The sequence below is a fragment of the Corvus cornix genome, chromosome 3 (assembly GCF_000738735.6).
Source record: "Corvus cornix cornix isolate S_Up_H32 chromosome 3, ASM73873v5, whole genome shotgun sequence".
Classification (NCBI taxonomy): Eukaryota; Metazoa; Chordata; class Aves; order Passeriformes; family Corvidae; genus Corvus; species Corvus cornix.
In genome coordinates, this window is record NC_047056.1 from 66,226,575 (window position 1) to 66,254,020 (window position 27,446).

General features: G+C 38.2%; 1 protein-coding gene across 1 annotated transcript in view; it reads left to right on the plus strand.

The window, feature by feature from the left end:
* The window catches only part of FRK (fyn related Src family tyrosine kinase), a 49,172-nt gene extending 22,186 nt beyond the window's left edge, over positions 1-26,986 (plus strand). Inside the window, exons 2-8 of the mRNA XM_010402671.4 lie at positions 106-227; positions 6,600-6,760; positions 7,392-7,560; positions 16,340-16,498; positions 21,398-21,579; positions 23,735-23,900; positions 25,782-26,986. Of these exons, the coding sequence (XP_010400973.2) occupies positions 106-227; positions 6,600-6,760; positions 7,392-7,560; positions 16,340-16,498; positions 21,398-21,579; positions 23,735-23,900; positions 25,782-25,975 (1,153 nt within the window). The 3' untranslated portion in view covers positions 25,976-26,986. The remainder of the gene's footprint in view (positions 1-105; positions 228-6,599; positions 6,761-7,391; positions 7,561-16,339; positions 16,499-21,397; positions 21,580-23,734; positions 23,901-25,781) is intronic.
* The last annotated feature ends 460 nt before the right edge of the window (positions 26,987-27,446 follow it).

Sequence of the window (27,446 nt, forward strand, 5' to 3'; positions counted from 1 at the left end):
AGCACAGATTATCTCTTAGTAAATATGCAGCATGTTTATAAAAGCTAAACTGTCTTCCTGGAATGTTTCACTGAATGGTAAAATTAATGGGTTTTATTTGTCCAGATGGTTCTTTGGCCCAATCAAACGAGCAGATGCCGAGAGACAACTGTCATACCCTGGAAACCAGGAAGGAGCCTTCCTAATCCGAGAAAGCGAAAGTCTAAAAGGCGAATACTCTCTCTCAGGTATATTCTAGTTTTTCATCTGAAGCAATGTTTTAAAAATTTCTCAGGTGATCTGGGCTTTTTCATCTTCAAGAACAATAAACTGTGGGCATGAAAATTAAATTAAGTTCACAATAATATTTTTTTCCCAGTAGATATATAAAGAAAACACGTAAAAAGTAATTTGAGCTTATATTTTATAGAATTTGTTTATCAATAAACTCAGAATGGAAATTAACTTTTTTATGGTCAGTACTTCCAATGTTCTAGCTGCCTTAAAACAGATAGTATTTTTGTGATCAAAGCATAAAAAATGTACATTACAGTTGTACACTACTGCTCTGATTAGCACGCAAAACAAAACTAAAAATAAAAGTGTGTTGACAGATATCTGCAATTTAAGAAAAGGAGATTTCTGTTAGAGCTCACACTTAGGTTTTTATTTATTTGTTTTCAGGGATAAAATTCTAGGAAGATCTTCAAAGCTGTACTTTAGAATCAGTGATGTTTCATTGAAAATTTCACTGTAAACATCAGTAAAAAATTAGATTGATGATGATGATTATGATGCATTTTGAAATGTATTCCTTTATTTGAATCTGAAAGGTTATCAAATTAGGACACTTACTTGTTAATAATTTTGCTCACTTGCATCTAAGTACATAATGTTTTTTCATGCTTTAGATATCTGCCATTTTAGATAGTAAATGTGATTGTTCATTGGTTGTTTTTTGTGAACATTTCCCATCAAACTTGTCATACAACTGTGAGCCAGGAGTATAGTGTTGTCCTTGAGACAACAGAGCTATATACCCCAACTTCCTAATGTGCCCTACCTATATTAATTCCAGAGACCAGGAAAAGCTTTTGATGTTTGTGAATAAACCATGAGTAGTCATCTGCAGAGTTATGTCGGTAAAATGAGAGGTACCTTGTCCATAACCAGATCTTTTCATATTGACTCCTCTTTTGCCCAGATGATTATGTGTCCTTCACCTTCTAAACATTACACAGAAACACAACTTAATGAAATTTTGACACATTCTTGCTTTCACTTTCCCAATTATAAGTAAAGTGTATATACCTGCAATGTCTTGTGGTAAGGGGAGGAATGCTTTTTATTGCCAAGACAAAGAAATATGGAGTGAAATACAGGGAAGTTTCTTGAAATAAATGTCATATTTACAGTTCTGGGAGAGTTTATGCCACAGCTTTCAGTTTGTCCTCAAGGAAGCTGGTCCTTGCCATGAAGCGCTTGAAGGAAAACTACCATCAGCAGGGAATCAGACTGCTCCCAAGCTGGGACAGAACTGACCCCTGTGCATGCACACTTTCATCCAAGGACTGCATTACAGCCACAGACCTTTCAAAATGTTTTTGCTCCCTGTGCCAACTTGTTGCTGTGTTACATGGTTTCAGCTTCCTCCAAGTGTTCTTCATCAGTGAACTGATTTCATCCAAGGACTGGGCTAGACTGATAACAGGGTGGTGATATGTAGGGAAGGAAAGATAGGCTGGTATTATCTTCTTAATGATGGCACTTCAACACATGACACATTACTAAAAATCAATGAAAAATCTTTTGCTTATGCACCTAGGGGTGGAAATGCAATTTCTTTTTATTATTCTCTAACTATAGCCTTTTAGGAAAGATTTAAAATATTGATTATTTATGCTGCATCCTCACCACTTCTCTAACAGGAAAACAGCAGTATCTAAGTTAAACTGTGAGATACTACAGAGAAAAATCCAAAAGAATGAAAATAAATATTAGGCCAGCATTTGTAGTAGGATAGGATCATCCTTTGATGCTGCTGTTTGTTTTTTTTCCTTACAAACTTTGGATGGAAAATTTTTTCTATCTGATTTAGTATACTTGATTCAATTACAAAAGCTTGTGGTAGGCATTTTTTACATTTTTGTATAAGCTTATTTGGGAACAGGAGATTTGATGATGACTGATAACAGCAAGGTATGACACAACAGTGTGGATTTGTTCCATGGTGGTTTGTTTGATTAGTGAAGGTAAGAGCGGCACTGAAGAAAATAATATACACAGAGGCAAAGCTCCAGCTGCAGGAGCCTTCATGCACAAACATGGGTTGTCCTCTGTGCATGTATGCATGAATGTACGTATCATCTCAGATTTATTAAACCTTTGTGCTCTTTTAGGCAAAGGAAGAGGATAAACTCTGAAGCAATCTGTAGACACTATTGGTGGCATCACTTCCCGGTGCTGCTAGATCTTTTAGCAGCTTCCCAGAGTTGAACATAATTTATCCTTAACATGCTGCTTCATCCCAAAGAGCTAAATATTATTTCCTGCTTACTGTATCAGCTTAGCTGAATGGCACCTGTTTGTATTGTGCAAGCTCTTTTACTTCCAACCTAATAGTACGCATCATGGTCTAGATGTTTTATGTCCATAATCTCATTACTTATTGTCTACTTCTTGGAAAGCTAGTGTACTCTAAAGCAAATGATGAAAGGGTTTGTATTATGGGAAGCATTAGTGGGAAAGAAGGTTGTTTAGTTCACCAGGAGAAGGCAGTTTTCCTGCATCTCTCCTGTTTGTGCCATCAATAGGAATTATGAGACACTGAAGCTGAGGCAGAAGGATGGCTTCTATCTCCATGGTAGCTGATACTCTGGCAGGGGAGAAGTCACAACCCGATATTTTGGAATACGTCCCTAAATTCTAGTTCCAATTTTTTTCAGTCCAGAAACATTAGACCTCAAAAGTCCCATCTTCTGTAGGTCTGATTGGCTTTGCTCTAGCTTTTGTTGCTGTTTTGGTTTCATTGCAGAGTAGATGATAATTGCTAGAAGAGTGACAACCTGGCTTTCAGAATTAAGGTCTTTAAGAAAATATTTTGATTCTCTGTCCAGCATGCCATTCAGTTAAAAAAGAAATTGAAAAGGAAGAGAGTTTTTTACCCAAGAACCCATAAACTGATTTTATAACTTTCATGCTTGATTTCATACTCATATGGGCAGGGAGATATATAAGAGATTTAATGGTAATTAAGGAGACAAATGATCTCTGTAGTAAGAAAAAAAAAATTTAAAAAAATTTCAATCGTTCATGAAAATTACACTTTTTACTTCTAACTGGCCTTTTTGGGAAAACTCTCAGTTTGTGAGATTTGGATAACAAATAATTATTTAAGTTAAAAACAAAAATTCATATTCAGAAAGGTTTTTATCATTTGTGAATAGTTAAATGGAAAGCTCATCAAGCCAGATAGGCCACTGAGATATGTTGCTATAAATTTAGAGTGTTTGACATTTTAAAAATAGGTTTTCCCATTTTAAAAATGCACGTTGTCGACAGATTTTTATGTTGATGACTCCAGCATCTGGTGTGAAATGCATTAAATTTTAAACATGTTGGTGCCATCTTAGACGTTGCCTCTTTTTAATTAAAAGCCATAATTTAGATGTGCTCAGCTTAATTGAGTGTCATTGCCAATGATAGCAGGAGGCTCTGTACTTAGCCCGTCACTGAATAATGGTATCTGAAAGACTTATTGCATTAAATAACAATGTAAATGGTTTGTGTTTTCTTCAGCTGTTTTTTCCATGCTCCTAAAAGAATATTATGTGCTTTCCTCTAGGCTACACTGGGTTCCAGCATAGGAAAAACAGGTAGTTGTTCAAGGCAGCAGAATCATCAAATCAGCAAAATCATGGCCATACTAAGGGGACGATTTTGGATCTGCCTCTGCACCCGTTCTGTGCTGGTGAGAGTGATCTCATGAGTCACCCTCCTCCCACATCCACGCTGGGTGTGGAGGCAGAGCAGAGGTGCTGGTGGCGGTGCTGCATGGCCAGTGCTGGGGGAGCACTGCTCACAGGAGCCATGTTAGGACACATCGTTTTTGGCAGTAATGGCACATTAGCGTCTTCATGATTCATTTGGTGAAGGTGTTGATTCTGCTGATGACACCATAAATTTTTGCGCCCTGGGGAAGGAGTAGTAAATTATTTTATTCACGTTTTTCAGGTGGCAAAATCTAGTTCTGCTTAATCCAATCATGTGAAGATGGATAGCTGGGAGAGGATAATCCTTCTGCTAAACTGAAACCATGTAGAAATCTAACAGGGAGCCATAATTCTTTTGGAAAGGGCAAGTTGAGGAGAAAACCTCTGCAGCCTTCAAACCCAGCTACTGTGAAGCTGTGTGAAACTGAAGTTACAGTCCTGTCCTGGTTAGTAGTCTGACATGGATGTAGAGATGAATGGAAGGGGTTATGGATAGCTCTTTCCTGAGTGACATGTGCTCTGTATAATGTAGGCAGAGGAGCCACACTGTGCTGCGGAGCTGCAAGTGTGTGCTGCAGGACCTGTACAGCCAGACTCAGCCCTGAGATACAAGTAAACAACCCCCTGTCAAATACTGCACTAATCTCAGCTACTTATTACAAGATGAGACGGTATCAGTGCAGAAATTTTCTCCAGCTTCTCCACACACATCACCATCTGACCTGGATGCTGTCAATCATAAGGCTTTGTAAAAGGCTCATTTAAGAAATTAGAACACATCCTTCAAACCAGCTCTTGCATTATTAATGTTAGCTACTTCACAAGTAATAGTTATAATACTGCTAATAAATAAATCACGTAGTCAAACTACTATTACTTGTGATATACAACTGAGACTGGATTAACTCAGTCATCCTGTTGGCCTTCTGTTCACTGCATCATAAAGACTAATTAATTTATCTGGATTGATTTTCCTGTGAACTTTGGAAAAGTCATTACATTTTCAGTCCATTGTTACTGAATTACCCTTTCCTTCATTTTGCTTCAGCTGCATTTCCAAATGATACATCACAAAATCATCCATAAATTTTATAGTTAAAAAGTAGTAATTATGGGTGTTCATTAAAAAATAAATATAATTTGAAAAGCGCGATATAATACGGATTTTGTTTACAAATAATCTCATTCCTGTCCTCATGCAGATTTGTAAGTTCTCAGGTCCCTGAAAATACTGCCTGAGGTAGACTATTTTGAGCAGCTCCTGTCTGCTCTCTGGTGGTCTGGGATGACAATCACACAGTACAGTGCAAAAATATTTGATCATCCATGATAATACTTAAGGAAAGACAGATTTCCCTTCTAATTTCATCACTTAGATGGTGAGAGAAATTGTTCTTCATATCAGCTTTGTTAATTTCATGCAACCAATTCTGTATGTTTTCTAGATACAATATGTAACCATGCATTCCTATGTTATTATAACCAAAATTATTGCCGAGTCCATGCAGTGGTACAGGATAAAGAATCTATCTTTTAGGTTTATTGTGGAACACTTTTAGTGTTAGAGCTAAGAGCTGTGGCCTCCTGAGGAGCTAAATCTGTTACTCTTCTGTATGTAATATAAACTCTCTACTGCCCATTCGACATGCACAGTGATGTTTAAAGAGTGGAGTGTCTTGTAAATGACACCCACATAAGCGACTAAATACCTTTTCAGCTCTTCTGAACTGCCCTCTCTGATGATTCTGAACCTACTATTGCTTCTACTGATATTCCTTTGTAAAGAAAATCTCTAGTGATCTCCAAAATTTATTTTATTTTAATTTTTTTTTTTTTTTTGGTGAGACTTACATACATTTTTTGTCTCTCTCTGATCTGGTGCTGGTCCAGGTCTAGCCCCAGCATGCAGTAGCTCAACTTTTTTGCTGACACATCTAAAGAGTGTTCTGATGTTCACAGGGAGGGACACTTTGCTTGTCAAGATATGCAGATAAGTAACTTACAGGAGGTGAGGAGTGGTCTTATTGATTAAGAACAACAGATTAGAACAAAACAGATTTAAATGGAAATGAATTAATCAACTACTTGAAACAGAGCATTATTCACCTGATTTTTATGTGTTCCAAACATGCACAAAATTCAAAAAACCCGTTGGAAGATGTGAGTGCTTTTCAGAGAATCAAGGCCATGTGGAAGGTATATCAGCTTCCTCTAAAATTCCTGCCAGCCCAGCAGCTGCTGTTTGGACTGTTAACACTAAAATAAAGGAGGATAAAGGAAATATTAAAAACTGATTGCTGTCAATTAGATGCTTTTGGCTGGTTTTGGTGTCTTCAAAGATAGGAAACATGAGCTGCCTCACAGAAGATGTATTTATGTACTTCTACATCAGTTCTAATGGTGGAGAATCTACAAATAGCTGAAGACTAATAGAAAAGATGCATTAAGCCATCTGAACAATGGGCTTTGGTTTGAAAGAGGCTTTTTATAGTTGTCCTATTTGAAACTAAAATAATTTATTTTAAGGTACTCATAAATATATTTAGGATTTTTATGATGGTTTGGGCATAAATGATATTGTACCACTGCAGTAATTCCTGGACACTTAATATATTTAAATCTTTTTAGTTTTTGATGGTGCATCTGTGAAGCACTACAGGATCAAAGAGCTGGATGGTAGCTTTTTCCTAAGCAAAAGGAAAACTTTCAAAACTCTGAAGGAGCTGGTTGACTATTATAGCAAGAACAGTGATGGCCTCTGTGTGTTGCTCAGACAGCCATGCCTAAAGGTAAGGAGTGGATGCTACACTGTGCAAAATATTTTTTGTGAGCTAACTCATCACATATCTGTCAGAAAATGTTGACCCCTTGTCTGCTTCTGCCATTTCAGAATGTTGATAATCTGCTTGTTTTCAGGAAGTTCAGGGTAGTGTTATAGTTCCATTCTTGAGGCTGACAAATTAACAATAAAATATCATGCACTTTTAAAAAATCATTAAGTGTCTGGGGTGGAAAATATGCCAAATCATGATTTGTGAATACCTTTGTATAAAAATATATGGAGATGAAATCCCCAACTTCATAACTCTAGCTATCCATAAGTAATTACTGAGACAAAACCGCAAAGTTCTGGCAAACAATACGTCATTGTTCAAAAAGCTTGCTAGAGGGAGGATTTCTAATTTTTGCTTTTAATGGAAGGATATTTTCTTTAGCATATTTCTTATTTCTAACAAAAATCATCCAGTATGTGGGTTATACTTTATGTTCTCAGCTCACTTTATCGCATGTTTTTACTCTAAGGAAACATTATTTACATCTGTTCCAGCTTTTAACAGACATAATTAACAATGATTTGTATATGTTGTTGAAAAAATGCTGCAAGTCTCAATTATTGTATTATTTATTTTCTTTTACCAGATACAAATTCCAGCTACTTTTGATTTGTCCTATAAAACTGTTGATCAGTGGGAGATAGACAGACTATCTCTGAAATTTGTGAAAAAATTAGGATCTGGTCAGTTTGGTGAAGTATGGGAAGGACTGTGGAATAATACCACCCCTGTGGCTATCAAAACATTAAAACCAGGTATGTGCATTATTCTTAAATGTTAATAATAGGAAATATTAGCAAGAGTGCTCCCTTACTTTTTAAATGTTACAGCTATCCATATATGCACTCATTCTTAAAATCCACACACCTAAACATGAAGATTAGTAAAGCTCTACGTCCAGATATTCTTTTGGTATTTTGAACTACAATTTTATACAGATTTCTGTTTCTAGACAAGCTGAGTTAATTCAATATCTGTCTTCAATAAAAAGGCAGCTGCAACAAGGGTTGTACCTATTTTGTACAGTTTTGTTTGTACGGAACTGAGTAACTTTAGATCGAATAGTCTGTGGGTGAAGTAATTGATTTACTACTGGTCTGTCATCTGTAGAATTTTTCTAGTGATTAGGTGATATAGTATAGTGATTTCTTTGGTAATATATAATATTTACTGTGCTAAGTTTGTCTTGAGGAAGTGCTTTAATCCTAGTGTTGCTTGAATAAAATTTCTCAAAGTTTTTGATACACAACATTTATACCCACTATTTGCATGTAATATAAGACTGTCTAATACAGCTTTTAGCATTTTTCTTAATTATGTTTCATTAACTTCAAGTAATTTGTGCATTTTAAATTGACAACATAAAATATCTGCCAGCAGATGGCAAGAACTACATAGATAAGGGAGGTAGCCTGGATGATATACATGTTTTTTAAAAAGAGATAACAACATGAGCTGTGGTTAATTGAAAAAGCTTGTGCTGGGCACTAATGAACATGATTCAGGAAGCAGAACAGATTCAGACCTTTGATTCAGAATAACATCAATATGCTTGAGCACTGCTTGAATGGTTTCCTGAACAAGGAGGAATTTAAGCATGTGTTTTAAGGCCCTCTTGTATCAGGATATTGTTTGTGTTTTGGGACATGCAAATTGAAAGAAAATAAGCACTTTTTTTTTCTCTGCTTAACTAAAAATGCAAAAACTTCTCAGACTAAAGACCTTCTGTAATTCATATGAAAGACAGAACTTTTTTCAGTGAACAGGAGCATGTCCCTAGTGACTCAGTAAACAGAAACCATCTTGCAATCTCTTTCTCACTGGAATAAACACAAGACCCACTGCAAACTTGTTATCACATAGAGACTATCACAGTATAATGGAAGAAATTCCTTCAACTGTGATTCTTTTTATGTATCATAGTTCACCTGGGAAAAGGGGCTCGATTAATCAATACCTTTTATATCTCAGTTTTTTCCACTCTATTCTGACTCATGCTAAGGTCAACAGCAGTAGTCTCACTGATTGCATGGTGGGTTGTATGCAGTTAGGGCAGACAGAAGCCCCATCCAGATGCTATGCCTGGATAGCAGAGAGTTTGTGACCTAATACTGTGATAAGGAAGCTGTGCATTGCACGTAGTGTTGCTCAGAATGAAGACTTTGATTCCCAAAGCTGTCTTGATAAATTATGTAGTTAATGCTGAATCTCTTATCACTGTACTTTGTGAACTATCTCATTCTGCAAAAACAGTTCAAACAGTCAGAAATGTAAGCATTTAACCTTGTAGTATTACTTCTCCAGGGAATTAGCCTCTTCTATACAGGTTTTCTCACCATTTGGAGGGCCTTACAGTAATCAGCACATTGGTTTTCCATAGCTTGTTCTCATTGTTACTCATGAGGAATAACACTTCGCTAATTAAAGACAAACCACAATACCCTCACCCTAATCTGAGTAATAAATGATTACCTTGGTACTAATAAAATTTCGCAAAGGGTAGGGCTGGTAATTTCATTCACCATAACATAAAGTTGATAAATGAATCGAAAACATAATAGTTAATGAGTAATCAAGAAATACATTGTGTTGACGACTGAAGCTTCCAATATTCACATGAGCAATGTTTCAGGCTTCAAGTGTAACACACTGTAAAATGATCCTCTCCTGTTGCTTGGCTCAAAGATCTAAATCACTTGTCTTACACTGTGGCAGGAGAGGGCATATTTTAAACAACAGACATTTCACTAAGCTGTTTTACAGTGTAGACTCTCTGGACAAGAAAGTCATCAGAACAATGGAGAAGTGTGTTAAACTTGAAGTGATCTGGCAAATATAGGGGGATGAGATGGAAAGGGTTCTGTTAAAAAGGCTTTACCACCAGAAAAATTGTGAAATGGAGCAATGATCTTATTACCAAGCAGGAGCAGGTTGATCAAGTAGGGTAATCACATGGTGAGCAATATAGAAGAGCATGATGCAATCAGCGTGTCATAGATTTATAGGCCTGAGGGCCAGAAAGGATTTCTGCTATTTTGAGTTTTTCTGTTGAGCATTTTTTTGCAGTGCGCATCTGTTCTAGACCATATATAGTCTGAATAATTTGCTGTTATATGCCATTACACATCATCCCTCTGCTGAGATCAGTATTTATATTTAATCAAAACACAGATTGTTCTCGACTAGACAATAATGTGAAGCCTTCTAGTCCTAAGTGGAAGGCACTGTAAGAATGTGGACCTAATTTCACATTTGAATTTGCCTGATGTCTTCTCTTTAACCCTTGCTATGTCTTCTTGTAAAAAAATAAAAAGCCTATTTGTATGTATTAGTTTTTCTTTCCATTCTGGAGATACAAACAGAGTGAGTTAAACCAATTTTAAGGTGTCTTTAGAAAGGCTAAATGTAGTTTCTTGTTATATAGTATCCTTCTCATTTCTCAAACAGTTTTTTTTCTGGATTTAAACTAATCTCTAGCTGTTGCTGCTAAAAGGCTTGAAACCAAGTATGCCAATGGCATCCTGGCCTGTATCAGCAACAGGGGCCAGCGGGACCAGGGCAAAGATTGTCCCTCTGTTCTTGGTGCTGGTGAGGCTACACCTCAAATCCTGTGTCCAGTTCTGGGCCCCTCAGTACAAGAAGGACATTGAGGTGCTGGAATGAGTCCAGAGAAGGGCAATGGAGCTGGTTAAGGGTCCAGAGGTTAAGTCCTGTGGGGAGTGCCTGAGGGAATTGGGGTTGTTTAGTCTGGAAAAGGGGAGGCTCAGGGAAGATCATATCACTTTCTACAGCTGCCAGAAATTAGGTTGTAGTGAGGTGAGGACTGGTGTCTTCTCCCAAGTAACAAGCAATAGGAGAAGAGGAAACGGCCTCAAATTGTGCCCAGGGGAGGTTTAGATTGGATAATGTGATTTTTTTTTTTCATGGAAAGGGTTGTCAAGCATTGAAACAGGCTGTCTGGGGTACTGATGGAATGACCATGCCTGGAAGGGCTCAGAAGACATGCGGATGTGGCACTTGGGGTTGAGGTTTAGTGGTGAACATGACAGTGCTGGGTGAATGGTTGGACTCAGTGATCTTATAGATCTTTTCCAATCTTAATGTTTCTATGATTCTATGACTCTATGACCTTCCAATATATAGGAAAAAATTAATCTCCCAGAATTCTGGTGAGATGGCAGTAATGGGTTTTCCCCAAAGCCAGTTCTCCCTTGATGCAAATGTGTGATTCCTGACTTGTGAGTATTTAGGGTATTCAGAATCTGTTTCCATTTCAATTTGGAGCAAGAGCCAATTTTTCAAATATTTTACACCAATTGAAAATTTCACAACTGCTTCTTTCAAAAACATTGATGTGCAGCATACTAGCTAATTTCCCCTCTTTTTAGGTATCTAGCATCTCAGATGTATCAGGATTTTTAAATAATTAGCAGGAAAGAATAAGCACTCACATATCAGATAAAACATATTAGAGATTAAAAATGCACATTACAATGAGAAAATAACATGCTGTTTAAGCACATTTCTTTACATTGATTGTAAAGTCTGGATTCCAGGAATCCAAAAATCTTAAAACACCTTCCTCCCCACCACCTTCTGCTCGGGCTTAACTTCACGCTCATACTCTCTACCTCCTCCTCCACTATGGTGCAGGGTGACAGGGAATGAGGGTTGTGGTCAATGCATCACATGTCTCTGATGCTCCTTCTGCATCAGAGGAAGGGCTCCTCACATTCTTCCCCTGCTCCAGCATGGAGTCCCTCCCACAGGAGAGTCCTCCACAACCTTCCCCAGCTTGAGTCCTGCCTCTGGGCTGCAGTTCTTCACAAACTGCTCCAGTGTGGGTCTCTTCCATGGGATGCAGTCCTCCAGGAGCAGACTGCTCCAGTGTGGGTCACATATATGCACTCCTCTCTTCTCTGGCTGTTGCTGTGTTGCACAGGTTTTCTTTTCCCCCTTTTTAAATCTGTTTTCCCAGAGGTGCTGCCACCATCACTGATGAATTTGGCCTTGGCCAGCAGCGGGTCCATCCAGAAGCTGACTGGCATTGGCTCTGTCGGACATGGGGGAAGTTTCTAGCAGCTTCTCACAGAAACTACCCTGCAGCTCCCCATTACCAAAAACTTTCCACTTAAACCAAATACATTCTGCACCTCAGCTCTCTGTATCACATATGTAAGAGCTATCATTAAAGTCCATATTCGTCACACAAACTTCATAAACTTCACTATCAAGAAAAAGAATTCTCGGCACCAAAAGCAAAATACCATATTCACAATACCAAAGTCAACAATTTGCACACAATCCACCCCTTGTCCCTTCAACACAATTACAACAACTGAAATTCCCTGTGATCATTCCACTCTTTGCTCTCAAATATCATTCTGTCAATATCTTGCCCATTACCTCTCCTTATTCCCTTTACAATCTGTTGATCAGTGTGACTATAAACAAGAAGCAGTAGTTATGTGATGCCTTTGTTCAGATAATTCTCTTATTTGTTCACTGGTTCACTTGTCTCTGCTTTGGAGACATCTATGACATTTTACCAGCCCAAACCATATCATGAATGTGTGAATGATAAAACAAAACATAAGAATATCTTTTCCTTAAGGAACATCTCTGAAGTTTGAGCTCTTGACCCACAGTTTTCAAAGAGGTATAGGGATCAGTGGATAGAAAAATAGTCTAGAAACCAGCAGCTGTTATTTCTGGTTTTGGCTCTGCACAGCACTGTCTTGATGCAGGTCCCTGAACATGTCATTTTACATTTCTATTTTTATTTCCTCACTGAGACATTGTTTTTTCTATTTAAGTGGAAATCATTGCAGCAGGGATTTGCACTTTGTCCTATGTTGAGTGTGATGGATTTTCTAGAACCTGTTGTCTGGGCTAGCTTGCTTCTCCAGCTGTCAGCATGTGAAGCAGACATCTATCATCACCAATTAATTGTATCTTATAAAGTTCCTTATGCCTATTGAAGTTGACGGATACATTTGTCATTATCATGTTGTAAAGCTTCTCCCAAGCTTCTCTCTGCACAAAAGCTGCCCAAGCATGATTTTTTTTTTCAGGAGACTTTCCCAAAACAGTGTCTGGATTGGTACTGTCAGTGGAGGTTTTAATAATATTTTCAGTTTTTCAATATACCATCTCTTTAATCCATGTGCAGTGTAAAAAGCTTTGCACTCAGGGAAGTCCCCCAGTTTCCCTGAAAAAAAGAGATTCTTTTATTCCATTTAATTCAGTATGTGACCTTATACTAGCTTGTAAGTTTACTTCTGTATGGTGACAAAGTTGCTTGAGAACATCCAGATACATATATTATTCATCTGTTAATGTGAATAGGTTTTCTTAGTCTCTTGTGTTGCCAAATACTTGGTTTTTTAAATGTTATTTCTTTATTACTCATAAACTTCTCCAGCAGATCATAGTTATATGCTTAATGTAGTCTCCATGTAAATTAATCTTGTATAAGCTTCTTTAGAAAATTAGGTTGCGCTGAAGTACAAGGTTACTTTGAAGCAATTTCAGGAGGTTTATTGAAAGTTGCAAACAAAGGGTCTTGTGAGGAGGTTACCTAGTATTTAAGGGCCATTTACATTTAGGCCAGTGGAATCTGGAAAATAACTGGTTTTATGACCAAGTGGTTTCTTCTTTCAGTAACCTGCTCTTTATCCTGTGTTTACCGCTTACAGCTGAAAATGTACGTTTCATTAAAAACACACATATTCAACTACAAGCTAGAACCCCCTCAGCTATTTGAAACTCCATGTGGTATGTGTTTCCTTCCTCAAAAGGATGCACTGTAAATTCTTTGCCACTATTGTGACAGGCTGTATCCAACTAATTTGTAACAAGTGTGTTTGGTTGCTTTTAGAGGCAGTTTTTAATTTGCTTATTCAGTTGCTAAAACCTAATCTTAGGCAGAACGCTCATAAAGACACTTTTATTTATTTTTTTTTTCAGTTGGCATCCAGTCTTCTTATTAAGTACAATATAAGATCTACAGGGCTCTGGGGGGGTGGGGCACTGTCTGCTACTTGTACTATTTAAAGATATAAACTAAGTAAAACTGAAGGTTACATGTGTTCTTCAAAATATTCAGGAAATATTTATTGATCTTTTTCTGGTTTGTTATCATTATTATCACTGTTATTTTCTATTACAGTGTAGAAAAGGATTTGCAGCTATTCGGCTAATGGAATACTTCCCTCCTGATCAATTTGTTGAGAGTTATCATATGTGAAAAACATGTTGCTTGGTTTCAGTTTGTTGGAAGAAGTTTATAGCATGATTAAACTGAGAAATTCCTTGTAGGCAAACTTTGATGGTGGGAACAAATCAGACTGTCATATGCTATGGTGTGAAGAAACCCTGTATAATGATCCATAGAGGGTCCATGATTTGGTAGACCCTAAGGGACCAAGTACTTTATCCTTTTTAGGATCAACTTGTCAAATTTTGGCGCTGATGCTAAATCATTAGCCACACTCATGTTTTTGCTTTTGGAGGCAGAATGCTTCACACCATGCAGCCTCTCTGTAGATTTTAGGCTGATTTTTATCACAATGCTTATATCTTGAAGCAAGTAAGCAAATGGGGCACAATTTTATTAATATATTCACAATATTAAAGTGAGTGTAAACCTTATAAAGACAACCCAAGACTTTTAAAAATTCTTTTTTAATCTGGAGTTGGTGAAAAGTTCAAGTAAATCTGTAAAGATTGTGCTATTGTAAACAGGAAAAGGACATAGACTAAGCATTACAGATATTTGGTGTTTTCTCTCTGCCATAATCTCTGCTTTATCCAGACCAAGGATGATCATTTACTCTTCGTGAAGGCCCCCTCTTCCTTCTGAGAGTGAGGGAAATGAGAAAATGAGAATAGCTTGTACCTGTTGAGGGGTTGTATTATTGGCTGCTTGCCACTTATTGATGGCATGGAAATCCATTAACTTTGACCATTACTCCTAATGACATCCTATAAAGTGTTGCCAAATTGGGCAATATGGGATTGCCAAGGGAAGTATGAGGACACGGAAGAGAGGAGTACCTGTTCCTTGCAATGTAATCTTTGGTCTCCCAAGTAGCAATGTCAAGTGGCTCTTTTTTCATAAAATCTGTGTCAGGAGCATTTCTGAGTCATTCCTCTTGTATTGATGTGAGGATATGAAATCACACATCATTAATATGTTTTGGGAAACAGCTTGGAGCATTTTTCAGGAGGTGGCATTCAAGGTAGGATTTGGGTGGGTAGGCTGATTTTCTAGTTCGTTTTGTAGAACAGATTTTCTTTTGGAATTTTATTGCTGAGCTATTTAACATCCTTCAAGAATTACTTAATTTAAACATCTGTGTTTGGAACAGTCAAACTCCCAAATAAACCGTTTAGGTTACCTAATATTAAAAAAGACTCTTGTTCTTGCAGCCTTGGCTTCTCTAATTTCTCAGTCTGCTTACTGAGGAAGTTGAGTTCGTTTTTAAACATGACATGGAGCAAAATAACTTGGATAACTAGATTTTTTCCTCCCCAGTCTTCACTGTAATATTTTTTAATTAAAGTGTTTTGATTTGGGAGGAACGAGACATTTGAGTAGCTGAATAATTTCACATTTGTTTGTACAAGCATTTTGAAACAGATATTATTTACCAACTTCCTCAAACATCTGACAATATCTGGTCACTACTGGATCATTCATATAGAAAGCTTTGCTTTTTTATTTGTGCATGTTTTCCTAATCAATCCCCGATTCTGGTCATATGAGCTTTAATCCTAAATTTGCCATGACTTTACCTTCCTCTGCCGTTCCTGATTGCTTCTTTGACATAGTTTCTGCATTGGTTCACTATGTATATGAATAGAATTAGAGATGTCATGACTTCATGTAACACTTACAAAGTTGGCATCATTTGCTGTTAGACACTTTGGTATTTAAGAGATTGTAAAATTAATGTTACATCTGTGCATACATTGGTATTTCTAATAAGGTTGCTATCACATGATCATTATAAATAGCTATTTGTTTTTGTATCTATAAAATGCACACATCTTCTCTGCATATGCTAAACTGATTTCAGTGCTTTCAGGCTTTGATTGGCGAAGCCGAAAATATAGTGCAACAAATTTTGATTGCAGCACTAGTTTTCTCTCAGAAATTTTATGCTCATTACCTAGACAGTCTCACCTCAGTTTCAGATCCTTTTGTTAACCAGTTGTTTGTTTAAAATGTATCCCTTAACATTCTAGCCTCACTTTTTTTCCTGTTTGGGGGAGGCCTGGGGATTTTAGCCTTTAGATTTCTGGTGGCTGGGACACATATGTTCTCTGTCCCTATGCAACTGGCATGTTTCACTCATTAACTGTTTGTTTCAGCTGCACTGTCTGTTTTCCATGGAACTGTGAAGATTTGAGATGCTAATGTACTTTCAAAGACAGAAAACAATCTCAGTTACTCCCTTAAGACTGCTAGGCTGGTAGGAAGGCCTTTAATAACCTCAGCTTATGTTTTGTTATATGTTGTTTTTTCAGGTTCAATGGATCCAAAAGACTTTCTGAGAGAAGCACAAATGATGAAGAACTTGAGACATCCAAAGCTTATACAGCTTTATGCTGTCTGCACTTTGGAGGACCCAATTTATATTATTACTGAACTGATGAGATATGGAAGTCTTCTAGAATACCTTCAAAGTAAGCAAATGACTCTAAACTCATTTTAAGAGTGCTGCAGTTTAGTAAGTACACTAACATAAAAGACAGAAATACAGCACCCTGGTTTAATATAAAAGCTGCATTATTTTTCATGTGTGGGGGTGAGAAAAGCAGAAAGAAAGGTTTATGAATTTTTGACATGCCAAAATATTTGAGAAGTAGGAAAGAAACACATTCACAGTCTGATTCTTGCCTTATAATGGCCCATATTTTATCACACAGTTCTATGAGTAGATGGGAACATACACAAAGGAATAAAAATATAAGTATCCAGAAGGATAGGTCATCATATTTGACATGAAATAGAGGCACTTCCACAAAATTGTACTTAACAGCTTTGAAAACTATCACTAGTCAGGGATATCTTTTCCCTACAAATTTGTCCCTTGCCTATCCCATCAGGGCTTTTATCTCAGCAGCACTTCAAAGTGCTCTTTTGAAGGCAAATAATAATTAAAAATAAAATTGTACAGCCTGGAACAGACTAGCATAATGACTGCGCTCTTTAAGTTCACTCCTGTTCTTGGGAAATGCTTGATTCTAGTGTTGTTACCCATTTTCAGTTTAGCAGATGTCTGTGAGATGCTAAATGTCTTCAAAGTTGTAAGGATCTCTTGAAGACAAAATGTTTGCTGCAATTGTCATGCTGAATTTCTTCTCTGTTTCCAGCCCATAAAGCAAAGCCCTGTGTAGTACCACAGACATCATTTACCATGACAAGTCTTCCCCTGTCTTCTCTGTGGAACCATTTTTAGATGGGGGTCTGTCCACACACAATTACAGCTAAAGAAATATCTGACACAGGCACAGCTGTACCAGAAACTGCCCAGAGTGGGTTTGCCATGACCTTGGGCCAGATCATCTACAGTTTTGTAGGCATTTACTGGCCAGAGGTAGCAAGGCACAAATTTCCTGTAAATTCTCATCTTTGGTGCCTTTGTGTACAGATTGCAGCTTATCTGATTGAAAGAGCCTGGCACATCAGGAAATGATTGCTGTGCATGGAAACATTTATTGCACTGGAGAAATAGCTTTGAGAAAGCCAGGATGAGTCACAGCTATTGCAGAGGTGAAAACTGGCCTGTTAGTGTGCATAGATTAAATATGTTCAGGGCACATCAGTGCTGCAGCCTGTGTGTGGATCTGTTGCCAGCATATGCACAGCACCCTGCTCCTTGCCTAAGTGTTCACTCCTGTAGCTCTTCGTCAGAGACTGTGGAAAGTCAGTTGGCTTCCAGGCAGCCATCAAGATATCCGTAATAACGTCCGGTTGAAACCCAGCCTAGAGGTATCCCTCCTTGTCTGATGGCCAATGCACAGGGAGGTGCACAGAAGTAAGAGGTGGAGGCAGAGATCCAAGGGTTTTGATAGGTATTGTGGCCAGAGAAAAGTCTTTGCTATCAGTGAGAGTAATAAGGAAAGAGATTTGAAGCTTGTATAGAGCTCTGTGATTGGAAGTGATCTGTATCAGCTGGAGTGCACAGCTACTGATAAGTTTTCTTGAGACTCAGCCTCTGCAGGGAACATGAAAATATTTCCAGGCTTCTGCCTCTGTGTGCACTATGGGTAAGTATGGCAAACTAGAGCAGAAGAAAGTCCAGAGATATTCTTTGTTCCTATTCCCCTCCAAGAAATGCATGGTATGTTTTTCCAGCTTTAAAATATTTTATTCACAGTTACTATCACGTTTTCCCATAATGACAGCTACTTAATAATGACAGACATGGGAATTCCCTGTGCACACTGTAAACGTACTTTGGGAGAGTTCATGATAAACACTGCTATGCAGAGTTATTGACCTGCCACCAGTACAAGGAAAATGCACCTGAAAAGTTTTCTTTGTTATTGGAAGTGAATGAAATTGTCATAAATGCATGAGGGCTTTTATCAATTCTGATTGACCTGGGGTTTGTTCTGGCAGGAATGCAGTCTTGAAGTTTGGTGAATTATTATGGAGGCAATGCCCTCACTGGAGAAAGTGCCACTTATTTATTTTTCACTTTTTTATTGTCAGTTATCTGTCAATGAGAATATTTTCCTGTCTTTTCTGTATGAGATATTGTGGTTGACTGCTTAGAACAGGGTACAGACCTCAAGACTTCTTTAATATTTCCTCTAATAAATTTTTTATATGATGTTGAGGCTTTTGTCAAAAAATATTAGTAAAAAAGGACATGGAGGTGCTATGCTTTCTTTATCAGTTAAACAATAATCCATGGGAAGTAATATATATATATACTTCTAGCAGCCTTCCAGTACCTAAAGGGAGCCTACAAAAGAGGTGGAGAGGGAATTTTTACAAGACCAGGTAGTGATAGGATAAGGGGGAATGACTTTAAACTGAAAGATGGTAGGTTTACATTAGGTAATTCTTAGAAATTCTTCACTGTGGGGGTGGTGAGGCACTGGGACAGCTTGTCCAGAGAAGCTGTGCTTGAACTTGTGTGCTTTGTCTGGAGTTTTTTGCTCCAGCCTGGCGTTTTGGAGGTGTACTCAGAAATCTTTATGAGACAGACATACATGATTTACACTTCAGATCCCAAAGAGACCCGTGATTTCATCCTCTGCATTTGTGCACAGGTTGTAGCTCCTGGTCAGCTGAGGCTCCTCCTTAAAGCTTTCCCTTCTTTAGCTCCAGAACAGCTGCAGTGCAGAACCATCTTACAGAGAGAGATCATCCAAGATATACTGCGGCAGCCAGGGCAGCAGTGGCCTCTTCCCCTACCTCAGCCCACAGGCTAAGGGCAGTAGGTCAGCCCAGTCTGGTATTCCAAACAGGCTTCAGTGAAAGAAATGGTTTTTCAGCTGCCACTCCACTGTTAGAGGTGGATCTCATCCTTGTCCTTTAGCACGGTGCCCCTGAGAGTCCTGCAGGGAATAAGACAGGGAGGGTTTAGCAGCTCCAACTCCTATTCTGCACTGAAAGCAGCTCATTAAACACGAGGCTGATGAGCCAGCCCTTCTTCCCGTGGCATTGCCTTATTTTGTCTCTTGGAGCAAGCTTAAGTCAGGCTGTCCTGGAGCATTGGCAGACCAGTGACAAACTTGTGCTCAGGTTTGCCAGCATCCTTGTCTGCTCTCACCAGCAGGCAGTTCACAACATGCACAGATGAAGTCACGTGAAAGGGAATATTTGAAGCTGACTCACCTAGGCTAACTTCCAAAACCCAGGTACTAATGCAAGCTGCTTGTACACACTTAGTTATTTTCCAATTAAATACAACATGAGTGTCATCTGTGGACTTATATCTTTGTCTGGCAAGATGAATAATAAATGTTGATGCTTGTCAGTTATCAGAACTGAAAATCTTCAGAGTGTGGTATTATTCTGGGGACTGGATGGATTTTCACAAAGCCCGATTTTTGTCCCTCTCTTAAAAGTTCAGGCACCTCTGAAACGTATCTGTAGGAGAGGAAAAGACATTCTGAGTCAACAATAGAAGTAAATAATCTCAGTGCTGAATTATCATGACAATGAGTTTAGCCTCAAAAAGAAAGTAGGGCAAGACACATACAGGGCAAGTTTAATAATTTAATTTTTTTTTTTTTTTTGCCTAATTGTGTCAGAACATTCAGATGAGCAGGAAATTCAAGGCCTGGAGATTGCAGAATTGATTAGTAAACAGTGGCATCTCACACTCTTCGTAAGGTGGGATTGCAAGGTTACATCAGATAAAGTGCCAGAACTGGAGGAAGCTATGCAAAACAATGCTAAGACACACTAACACTGCAAATCAATTAAAAATAAACAACAGAAAGCTGCCAGCTACAACAGTTTTGTTTCTCTAACACAGAGGCAGTAAGTAAAAGTCACCAACCTGATGAGAAAGAAGAACTGCCAATAAGCCTAGCAGCAATGATTCAGCTTTTTGATATTAAGGTTCTGAAACAAAAAGTTGAAACTGTTTTGAGTGTTAGAGGCTACAGGGGTAGGAACTCAGGCTTGAGTGCTGCAGCATTTGGGATCGGGTGACAGTGGTCCTCGAACATAACAGTGATTTGGTTTATCATCGATTACCTCACAGTTTAAATCCCACAAAGGCCCTGAATTTGTACTCTGTTATACTGAATTTTTTTTTGGTTGCCTGTCTTACAATTTTTGGCTGCAGTTTTTCATGACCTAAGACTCTTTCCTTCATTTGTGGAGGCAAGTTGCTCAGCTCAAAGTTCTTCTACTGCATTGTTTGAACAATGAGCTATGACTGCCAAATCTCAGTTTCTGGGATTTCCTTATCTTAGTGTGGTGGGAATGACATGCACATTGCTTTAAAAAGTTCTACTGGAGAAGCAGGCAGTTTGAAAGCATCTCAAGGAGTCCTACTGTTGAGTAGCAACCACAGAGATAACAGCATGAAGCAGTCAAGTGGAGTGGAAAGTGAAAATGAGAGTTACACTTGATAGCAGATGGTAGTTTTTCCTAATAAGAATCATCAGAGAACAGGGAACAAGGATAATTCTGTGCTTTTCCATCTTTAGTCAGCTCTGGCTACAGCCACTGGGTACTGACATTAGCTCTTGCTCACAGTTTGGAACAGCTTTATGAACCTGTCAGAAAGGTACATACTATGTTACTGTCAGAAGATAAAAGATTTTCTCTTTGGACTGTGTCAGCAGCTCCTTCCTGGCCTAGATCAACTCCTGCATTTAGTATCTACTGTTTTAGAGAAGATGGGACAGGCATTGTTACTCAGTTATTGTGAAATAAGTAATGTCATTCACTAATCCCTGTTATTTGGCTGGGCTGTTACTTTATTGTATTACATGGTTTGGTTTGTTCATGTTGGCTGTTTGAACTAGTCAGATTTTCAGTTATTTATGTCTGAAATCTGCACATTGTTCTTGTTCTTACGTTGTTCTTGTCATCTCCTTTTTAAACAGAGGATGGAGGCTCTCAAATCTCCCTGAAACATCAAGTAGACATGGCTGCTCAGGTGGCTTCTGGGATGGCATACCTTGAATCTCAGAACTATATCCATCGGGATCTGGCAGCCAGGAATGTTCTTGTTGGTGAACACAATGTTTACAAAGTGGCAGACTTTGGACTCGCAAGAGTTTTCAAGGTAGGTTGTGAGAGGGTTAATTGTCTCTGCTTTTAACTCTGGAGAACAAGGTGGAAGAGGCCAACTAAAGAATGAATTGTAGCCCTGAATTGCTGGATTCAGAAAAAGGCAAACCCAGGGAGAAAAGGACCTATAAAATGTTCATTTGTATCTTCTACCTGCATTATCCCATATAAGGTTAGAATTTGTCCTGTGCCTTTGTGTCAATCTGAAGAATCCTGGTGTCTGCTTCCCACCCAGCCACCCAGGAAGGAGCCTGGCAAGCAATACCCTTTGTTGGACAAACTTTATCCACAGCATCTGCAACATGGAGAGGAATGATGGAAAGATTATACACCTGGGCCTGTAAGGGAAGGCATATAAAAATGTCTTGACAGCTATTCTCCCCTTGTTCCCTTCCCCACTGCCTCCATAATGGTTGTGAGCACAGGCAGTAATCATAAAATGACCTTATTCCTCTCCACAGCTAACAGCAAAGTTCATAAAGTGAGCTCTCAGAGCTTTTATATCTGATGCGGTCACAAATTCTTCACCACTGCACTGTTTTGTTTTCTTTTCTCTAGTCCTTGAAGGCAGAGAATGCCAAGTATCATTGACCAAAATCTCCCTATGAAAGAGTCGTGGTTTAGAAATGAGATTTCCTACCTCTGAAAATGATTTTATCAGTGTTGGAAAGATTTAATTTGCCATATTTTATGGCTTTCAATATGAAATCCGTAATTTGTGAGTCTGTGTTTGTTTGGCTTTTATTATTTATTTATGTTCTTGCACTGAGAAGGAAAAACGGAGAAAAAAGTTCTCTGCTTCTCATTTGGTTTTTTCATTCAAGCAGCAGAAATTGAAGTTCATAACAGAACTAGATTTATTACATACTGAAGTATAGAATAATGGCTTAAAAACGGCATCAAGGGATTTTGAAAATTCTTTTCAGTTTAGCTTGATTCTTCTATGTATGCATTAGTTCATATTGCAAGTTTTTAATATAAAAAAATATACATTTTTAAATGAACAATGCTCATAATGGATATTTCTCTTTTGTCCTCACTAGAGAGGGTAATAATTTACAGCTGTTGACATTTCTTGTTAAAACTGAACTTTACTAAAATACTCAGTCATAGAGTCATTTAGGCAGACTTTCTTAGGAATATTTTGTCTCCTAAGTGAAAACACTAACATGGTCACATACAAAGGATTAAGTGTGAGAAATAAAATCTGTATTTTCACATGTGTTATTTATATAATGAAATAATTTCTTGTTTCTAAAGATGAGTGAGTGTATCAGTATCAGTATAGAGATACAAATCAGTAACAACCAGTATTTTCAAAACTACAGAGCATTGCAGCTGGGAAACATACATTTTGTATTTAAACAATCAAAAAAGCAAAATCTGGTACATGTATGCCTGGATTTACATGTGAAAAACTTCACCAAGGCTTGGGTGTGACTTGTGTACACTAAATTACATGTAGGAATTAAAGAGGGAATAAATGTTCACAAAATTTAGATGTCTGTGCTATAAAGCTTTAAGGACATGATTCTACAAATTTGCAAGTCAACAGTTTTTCTATGTGTCTTTCACCTACACTTTACATTAATTAATTTGACTCACTGAGAGCTAATATGTTAATTTGAATCAGCCAGAGTTTATTCTTTTGTCCCCAAAAAAACTGCTTAAGTGACTGTTATCAAAGTCAATGGCCCTTCAGCACCACAATAAATCACAGAAGAAAGGTTCTGAAATTCATTAGCTCTTGCTCCTGCCTTCTCTGTTTACTGAAGACCAGACGTGGAGACATTTGGTCTCTAGTGTCAGCAGGATGCTTACACTGCCACTCCTGACAGACTTCTGAAATCTTGCATGCCCAGTCCAGAATTCAAAGTAACAAGTCATAATTAATCAGGAGACACTCCAATGCTGTGTGCTTGCTTGAAATGATAAATGTGTTAGAAAAGCCTCTGATGAAGCCTCGGCATTTCTCAACTGTGAAGCCGAATCCAATGATAGACTTCAGATAATGGGTACTTTAATGCCATGAAAGACACGAGTTTGGATAAAAGATGATAAGATAAAGCACGTACTGAGCTTAGTCAGATGCTTAAGTGCTTTGCTGAAGCAGATCTGAAACCAGGCTTGCTTCGTTTTACCCATGACAGGTAGAAAATGAAAACGTATATGAAGCTAGGACTGAAACAAAACTCCCAGTGAAATGGACAGCCCCGGAGGCAATCCGCTACAACAGATTCAGCATTAAATCAGATGTCTGGTCATTTGGGATACTTCTGTTTGAAATAATCACCTATGGGAAGATGCCTTATGCTGGTAAGTACTTTTACCTAAAGAATGATGTCTAATTTTTTCTTTCTTTCAGAATGACACAAAAAAAAGAAGGTTGAATGCCTGTACTACAGGCATGTTAAAAGGTTAAAACTTTAAAGAGAGAAAGAAGGCTGTACAAATGAGGTGAATTTAGTGGGTCAGATCTTCTGGCTTCCCCAGGCTCCCTGGAAGCTTTGCAAAGGCTGTGATTAGCACACATTTAAGCTTTCTCTTGCTGGAGTCAACCTGCACTGCACAGGCACCTAAGCCAGCTGGCTATTTTCTTCCAGCATCAGATCAAAGATGCCAATTCTTGGAATATGAAAAAAGGGAAGAAAGAAAGGAAGGGGTTTTTATTGCCCAACCTTTCCTTTTTTACTTTTTTTTTTAGTATATCCGATGGAAGAATAAATTGTATGAAGCGCTGCACAAGCACTTCAGGAAGAACGTGTCTGAAAATTAAATCAGGGTATTTTTACCCCCTTCCCTCATATTTGACTATTGCAGTGAAAAGTCTTCATAAAGGAAAGGATTTTAAATAATTAAAAAATGAAATGTCACCAGCCTCAAAGTAGATATAGTAGTCTGAGAGCGGCTACTATTTCTAGTACTGTGAGAAATGCTCAAAGAACTGTGGCTCCAATAACACAAGGTATCAGTGAGATGATTGACTGTGACTCATTTTGTGCTGGTGAGTAGAACTCAAGGGAAGGACTAAAGCAAAGAAAAAGTTATGTTGCATCTATACAGGCCTGAGGGGTGGTGTGTTCACCATAAACTACATTTCACAGGGTCCCAAACTGATATTTTCTGTAAAAGGAAAAATTGATTTTGCTTTTTGATTCCCATCCTCATCCCCTGCAAAACTGTTCTGAAGAAAAAAAAAGAAAGCAAAATATCCTGAAGTCTTATATAAAATATAGGTGTGTGCATGTGGACACACATACATAAATAAATCATTTTAGTACAAAAAAATATGTAACACTGTGGCTCTGGATATTGTCTGAAAATCTATTTCGTATTACCCCTTTGCAAAGTTTATCGGTATCTTGAAAGTAGAAAATGTCCTTTTGCCATGGTTATTTGCTTACTTGGTATTACTTCCAGGAGTTTGTTCTCAGTAATCAGCTAGGAGAAGAGGTTGTGTTGATTTGTGGTGGAAGTGGGTAATGTGCAGAGGAAACACCATTCAGAGATCTAAGGAAAAGAAGTTAACACAACTCAAAATTTAACTTAATGAGTGAAAAATTGGAAGGGAACAGGACAATAGTATATTCTGCAAGAGTATATAAAGGTGTAGCAAAGATAGGGGAATGGTTGCTTCTCCATGACTGGTGGCGATGTAGCAGGCAGGATGCCATTACCCAGATGTCCTTGAGGAAAGTTAGGGTTGACTTTAGGGAAAGCTCCTGAATGTGAGGAAAATTCAGCAGCAGGACAGGTTTTCTTGGGAGATTTTGCAGTCACTGAGACTAGAAGGATTTAGGAACTATTTTAGCTAAATAGATGACAGAAAAATTTTGACAAACCCAAATAGTGGAGGAAAAGCCTCGCACCCAGACAAACCTATTTGTGATGCTTTGCAGGTGGCGCAGTCAGGGTGAGGTGGTTGGGAAATGTTGAAGGTGGTTTTTAATTGCTGATAAACAGAAGAGATGAGTCCCTGCCCCTGGAATTTTTCAAGGTCAGGATGGAAGGGGCTTTGAGCAACCTGGTCTAGTGGAAGGTGTCCCTGCCCATGGCAGGGGTTTTGGAACTTGGTGATCTTTAAGGTCCTTTCCAACCCAAACCATTCTACTGTGATTCTATGATGAAGAGAGAGAGGAACTAATGGCATCCCTAAGTAAGCCCTGAGTAGCCTGATGAACTCATTTCGGGTTGCAGGTATGCCAGGACACCTGGTGATCCAGCTGCTGGACAACGGGTACAGACTTCCTCAGCCGGAGAGGTGCCCAGTGCAGCTCTACGAGATGATGCTGCGCTGCTGGAGCGCGGAGGCCGGTGGGCGGCCCACCTTCGATGCCCTCAGCAAGCAGCTGGAGAGCTACTTTGACATCGAATCCTGTTCCAATGCCTAGGCCCAGGCCATGGGAAATGAACCCTCAGGAAATTCCCGAAGGACATGTCCTAGCCAACACGGCTAATAGGGGGCTGTGGAATCAGCCTAACCCCAGGTGTGTAGGTTATTTGGGGGTGCTGAGAAATCCTGGTACATTTAATCCCTTCTCTGATCTTAAAAGACTCTTAAAAGTTTTGCTGCTGGCAAGTGTTTTGCAAAACAAAGCAACAGGAAGCCGGAGAAGTGGGTGTTTCTAAAAAAAAAATGTGTCTTCTATTTATTTTAAAATGACAGATTGGAAGAATAAACAAACGAGTCTAGCTAAACAACTATTGTAGCTTTTTGTCATTTCTTTATTGGAATAATTACTTGCTGTTACTTAGATTTTTCATTCCTATCAGTTTGTTCTCATGAAGGAATGTGATGGCTCTACACAGCAGGATCTGTGCTCCCTGAGTCCTCTCATTGTAAAAAATAATAAAAGTAATCCCGTGACTGTGATGACTCTGATTTGGCAGAGTCCAAATTAATTGCCTTGCTTAGACTTGAAGTACATGTGCTTTTGCTATATCTGAAAATAAACAGATATTCATGGGAGAAAAGGAATTATTTTGCTTTGTGGATGCACAAGCTGATCTTTTTATACTTTGTCTACTGTATTTCTTTTACAAGAATAAACAAAATTATTATTAGATTTTTGAAGCTGTTTGTTCTTAAGATCATCAAATAGTGCTACAGAACCTATGAGTTATTGTCCATTGAACTGTAAGGATTTATTTTATGGCTCTTAATTGTAGAGATATTGGAGGAAAAGATATTTTAACATGAACTCAAGACTGTCTCAGTGTTTTAGAGTGACAGCCTTTTCAATCCTGCTCCTCCAGATCATGAACCCACTCCAACAGGGCAGGTCTATGTATTTGACAGAGTAACTAGCAATCTCTTCTTCTACCTTCTCCAGATTCAGCTCTAATACAGGAGACTTAAGTAATAATCCATTTTATTGTGTTCCATGGAGAAATGGAGCCCAGGTGCTTCTTCTAGCAGTCTTTATAACTAGAGATGTTAAATTTTTTTTGTCCTTTCCCTAACTACAATATTGGTTCTGTTAAAATCTGGTATCACTGTGACAGTTTTATATTCTCATTTGTGAGGTTTACAGAACCAAGTTTTAATTATTTACTTATGATTCATCAGTTAATTATTTAACAGCATAATTCAGGAATTAAGAGCTGTATTGTGTTAACACAGTGTGAGATCAGTATAAGTGTGCTGCCATTTTCCTCTAATATCAGAAATGTTCATGACTTTAAGGTCTGGGTGGCTTTTATTACATCTTTTTCATATTGTTTTCTTTGCTTTAAATTTCAAATCTATTAATCTCGTTTGCTTGTCTTGCTTCTAATTTTTAATTTCCTTTCCCTCTCTACCTTTGGAAGGCAGAACACTGCTTGTTTCTTTCATACACACCTCTTATGTACTCATTATTC